This window comes from Priapulus caudatus, unplaced genomic scaffold (genome assembly GCF_000485595.1).
Source record: "Priapulus caudatus unplaced genomic scaffold, Priapulus_caudatus-5.0.1 Scaffold510, whole genome shotgun sequence".
Classification (NCBI taxonomy): Eukaryota; Metazoa; Priapulida; class Priapulimorpha; order Priapulimorphida; family Priapulidae; genus Priapulus; species Priapulus caudatus.
This window is the reverse complement of record NW_014577571.1, coordinates 27,932-32,960: the sequence shown is the minus strand read 5'-3', so window position 1 is coordinate 32,960 and position 5,029 is coordinate 27,932. Positions and strand designations below refer to the sequence as shown.

Sequence of the window (5,029 nt, the reverse complement as noted above, 5' to 3'; positions counted from 1 at the left end):
TTTGAGGATACATTTAGTGCCGTTAGTACTTACTTTTAATGTAAAAAAATGGCAACAAAATTTTTACAAATATACACCATAGAAAATTCGTGACGTAGTCAATTGAAGCAGAGGCTTTCACTGTTTCTACAGGACACGGATCCTTATCCAGATCGACAAGCTTATGCTACAGAGCTAAGCATGCCCTTACTCTCGTCTATCTCCATCTCATTTCCTCGTCTCTCTCTCTCCGTCATCTCGCGTCGTCTCTGCTCACTCCATTCGCGTCGTCTCTGACGAGCTTTTTCCTTTCAGCTACAGAGTTGGGCATGCATTTCCTCTAGCCTTCACATTTGATCCATTTGATCATCTCTCTCACATTTCTCCGTCTCTAGATCTCTTCGTCACGTCGCGTCGTCTCTGCTCAGCCCGTGAACCTGCAGCTTGTAGATGAGATAGTCGAGCAGATACATCCTGTTCGGCTTCACGTAGTGGAACGACACCGCCGCCTCGCTCATGCCCTCCGCTCCCTCGACGAGCGGGTAGTACGTCCGGTTGTTCCAGAACCAGAACTCCGGGTGGCGGGACGCCGCGCGACGCGACGCCACGTGGAATTCCGGCGCGAACGGGAAGAAGGTCTCGCGCGCGCGCTCGTCGCGGGAGTCCGCCGCCGCGACGCCTAGTCGCTCCATGCAGCGCCCCATCTCGACGTCCTCGTTCGCCGGGGTGTCCGCGCGGAGACACGCGGCGGCGCCCTCGCGCGCAAACCTCCCCAGCGCCCCCGCGCTCAGCGCGTAGCCGGCGCCGCCGCTCATGTACCCCTGCTCGACGTCCCCCGCCGCCGCAAAGTGACGCCCGACGTATTCGTCGCCGCGGCGACCGCGCAGCAGACGCCGGAGGTTGTCGACGACGACGTACGTGTCGTCGTCCGTCTTGAGGAACCAGTCGGCGGCGCCGCCGCGGCGACGGTGCGCATCGCGGAACGCGGCGTTCGTCTTCGCCCAGAGGTTCTCCCAGCCGTCGGCGACGGGGAGGGGGACGGCGGGGAGGGAAGGGTCGGGGGAGGAGCTGTAGAAGGCTCGGCCGTCACAGCGGCGCGTCCACGTGTCGCGAGCGTGAACGGCCCGCGCGCGCACGTTCTCCGGGCTCGTCAGCACGAGGCAGAAGATCCGCGGTTCGCCGTTCGTTTCGTTGATGTTCGTCGTCGTTGTTCCGCCGTTGTTCGTTCGGTCGTTGTTCATCGTCCTTGTTCCAGCATTGTTCGTTCCCGAGGGAACGCCGTCGGATCTCGTCGTTCCGGACGCACGCTTGGAAGTGCCGGCGTGGAACACGATCGCGAATCCCAGGAGAGTTCCTGCAGCGAAGGCGAGAACGTGGGAGAAGGGGACACGGGGAAGGTGCATCGCCGCGTCGTGGCGCGTTGTTCTTCCGTCGTTGTTCCTTTCAGCCGTTCACGGAACGTAGAGCGAACGCTGCAACTTAACCGCAAACATCACACACGATCTGCGAGCAAAAACGAAATAATTATAAATTTTTAATTGATTATTAATAATTAATTCAATATTTTCATGAATTAATATATATCGTATTAATGATTATTCGAAGGGAAAAAAGGTGTGAAAGTAAAGACGTACGGACGCGCATCCGTTTGTGAGCATAATGCGTTATGAACTCCCTAACAGCTAGGTCCAGTGCCAGTGCAGTGGTTCTGAGGAACACACGTCAGTAAACTGATGTCGTTCAATTTATTAGTTAGGAGGAAGTGCTAGTCCTACCAGTAGCACTGTATGCCTCTAATGATGTATGTGACGTTAGAGTAAGTAAGATAAGACATTACACGTAAGTTAAGCAAAGGGTTAACGTGTACTACACTGCAAGGCCAGGACGTGAGGCGTTTAGCAACACGTGGCAGCTGCTGCTAGTGTAGCTCTAGTACTATATCCCGCGTTCATAGGCCCTAGTACAGCTACTGCTAGTGCTGCTGCAAATGCAACGTATATAAACAAAGTAAAAACCCTGGAATACTTTTACCTGCTGGAATCTTTTACCTCTATAATTATCTAGCTATCTTCATGGTCTTGAATATTACTAATTATTAAGGCCTTGCCCTGAGTTTAACTAGGGCTAGCTCTGGTACTATAGCCCGCGGATAGTTGCCACAGGCTGGGGTACTCGCCCGCAGCTATCCGCGGGCTATAGATTAGCACTAGAGCTAAACTAGGGCCAACCGTATGCGTCAACCATTCAATGACAATGAGTCGTTGTTTTTGTTATTGTTACTCTTCAATGCTTAGTCTTACCCGGCGTCTGGTCTGGTGTTGTCGGTGTTTGTAGGTAGGTGCAACTGCAAGTACTACGTTTTGCAAAGTTTTCCACACTAATCGAAGTTGAGGAATGACGATGCCAAAGTAATTTAAGAAAATACGAATAGATTCACGCCACCGTATCGACAAACTCTATCATGGTAATCATAAAAAAACGAGCTAAAAATAGAAGTTACTTCCTCATGACGTTCACGTACGCTCACCTGGAACCATCAACCAAGAGAACAACGGTTTTCTTGGCGTGGGCGGTGGCGCCGCGTAGTGTCACTTGAATGCACTCAAGGTTGAAGCAACTCTGTATCTCTCTAACACCCTGAAGTGGGGCAAACATATCAATAGTTTATGTGCGAAAGCCAACAGAACCCTTGGCTTCGTCAAAAGGATTCTGAAATACGCGCACAAAACGCTGAAAGCCACAGCATACAAATCTCTCATTCGGTCTAAGCTAGACTGAGTATGGCTCTACAGTCTGGGACCCACATTTAAAAAGAGACATAGAAAAAATTGAGATGATCCAACGCCGCGCAGCTAGATTCGTCTGCAACGATTATGGCAGAACCAACAGCGTAACTGCAATGTTACAATCACTTAATTGGCCGAATCTTCAACTACGCCGTAAAGAGAAGCGACTCAACCTTCTCAACAAAATTTTCTCTGGAAGTACCGCGATCCCCAAAGTCCAGTACATCAGGATGGGCCCATCCCGCACAAGGAGCAAAAACGACAACAAACTCGCAGTCATTAGAACCTCAACAGAGGAATTCAAGAACTCATTCTTTCCACGGACCATCGTGGACTGGAATGCCTGCACACAGACCGTAATCGACGCCATCTGTGTCGCGGTCGCAGCCGGGAGCGCCTAATTTCACCATGCCCCACCACCTGCGTCATAATACCAGGAGTCTATCAATATTGATAGACTCCTGATAATACGCGTATACGCGGTCGACGCAGTACACAATCAAGATCAAAATCAAGATACACTGTTTTCTGCGTTATTCTGTAATCACACATAAAATAATCAGATTAATGGATTACGCGCTCTATCTATTCCATAGACATCGCACGCTACGATTTCTATTATCTAGACAAGTAGGCTTAACGTGATAAACAAGCCGAAGGGATTAAATTATTCATTGAATTTGAGCACAGAAAATCTCCGCGAAGCAGATATATAATATACTCACTATAAAATTTATCGTATAAATAATGCATTAGCCTATGTGCGACAGCATATTTTCTACTCAAATACAACCTACAATAATTCATTCCACGGTGTGCGCGTAGAAGGGTATATTGCGCAGCTGAAACCGTGATACCATGACAATAATAAAATTCGCATGATTTTATTAATTCTATTCAAATAACCCTGACTGAGTAGGTTTGTATATATATATAATTATATTGTTTTACAAATTCATCACAATTGTTTTACAATCTAACTAATACGCACCTAACATCAGCCAGGATAAAATTTTATGAAAAAAAATCAGCAAATAAATGAACTGCACGCGCTATAGTTACAATTATAACTCAGTAATTCGATTCTGAGTAATTAACGAGGGTCGACGTCTCAATTTTACAAATATTTATAAGAACCTATATAGAATGAAAATCAACGTAACTTTGCCACTTATTGCTTACCAAAAACCGTACATTAATTGAAACTAATATCTTACTACAACTTACATTTATAATTGGCGTCTATATGCCCTTATTAAAAACAAGTTAAAAAAATGTATATATTTAATTAAAAATTATTTCATAGTTTTAATAATGAGCCATGCAGTGTTTCTGACTCACCACAAATACTCATCAAATTAAAAGACCCTAACCCTAACAGAAGTTAGGATAACATAATAATAGGTTAATTTAGGTTAACATATTCGCGTTGGGGTAATGTAAAACATTATGTGCATATCCAGTTTACGAGGTCTGGCAATCAGCGGCAAGCTCTGGGTGCTTGAATTCAATCAATGAACTTTGGGTCTATAAATACACTCATTTACATATAGTCAGCCATATAAGGCAAATTCCTCCAACTAGCACGGCCCCCATTTGAAATCCGCACGTTCATTCGACGGCCGTCTGCACCGTGCTGTAACGCGTGCGCTCATTGGTGGAGCTCGCGGGCAGGCTGTCCGTCCGTGCTTCGGTCTGTCAGTGTGTTGGAGTGGAGACTCCCGCAAACACGCTGAACATCATGCGTCCAATCGTATAGCCGCTGCAAGTTTCTCTTGCTAGCCCCCGACGCCATCACAAATCTATCTCTACATACACCAGTCAGTTCTCTGTCGAGTTTTCCCCGATGTCCGAGCAACCGTAGACCAAACCGTGCATCGGCTGCGACTCAAGCGAATCGTCGATTCCGTGCTGCCGCTGTTGTGTGTGCATCATTGCTGCTGCTGCTGCTGCTGCTGCCGGTTCCCGGCTCGCCGTAGTGCTGCGTGGTCGCGCTGTACCTGCGTGTGTACGGCCGCTGCTCGTGGACCCTGGATCTCTCGCTCACCAACGCCGGCTTAGGCCTTATAGTTAGTTAGCTACCTACACGCGCGTACGTACGTACGTACGTACAAAACACACACAGGTCGTCATGGATGTGCTGCCGAGTGGGAGTATATTTCGCGAGCTACAGATAGTACACGACACCGGTTACTTCTCCGCACAACCGTCTCTCGAGGACCGCTGGCAACAGGTAGGCAGGAGGTGGGGGGGGGGAGAGGGAG

At 48.2% G+C, this 5,029-nt stretch overlaps 1 protein-coding gene across 1 annotated transcript; it reads right to left on the bottom strand.

The window, feature by feature from the left end:
* Positions 1-31: 31 nt before the first annotated feature.
* LOC106811155 (glycoprotein-N-acetylgalactosamine 3-beta-galactosyltransferase 1-like) lies at positions 32-2,504 on the bottom strand. Its single transcript, XM_014814698.1, has 2 exons — positions 2,280-2,504; positions 32-1,482 (listed from the first exon to the last, which is right to left on the bottom strand). The coding sequence occupies exon 2, from the start codon at positions 1,380-1,382 to the stop codon at positions 384-386; it is 999 nt and encodes a 332-aa protein (XP_014670184.1). The 5' UTR covers positions 1,383-1,482; positions 2,280-2,504; the 3' UTR covers positions 32-383.
* Between the last annotated feature and the right edge of the window lie 2,525 nt (positions 2,505-5,029).

Bases quoted from the DNA above. Each gene is read 5' to 3' on its own strand.
- LOC106811155 (XM_014814698.1), bottom strand. From the start codon at position 1,382: ATGCACCTTCCCCGTGTCCCCTTCTCCCACGTTCTCGCCTTCGCTGCA.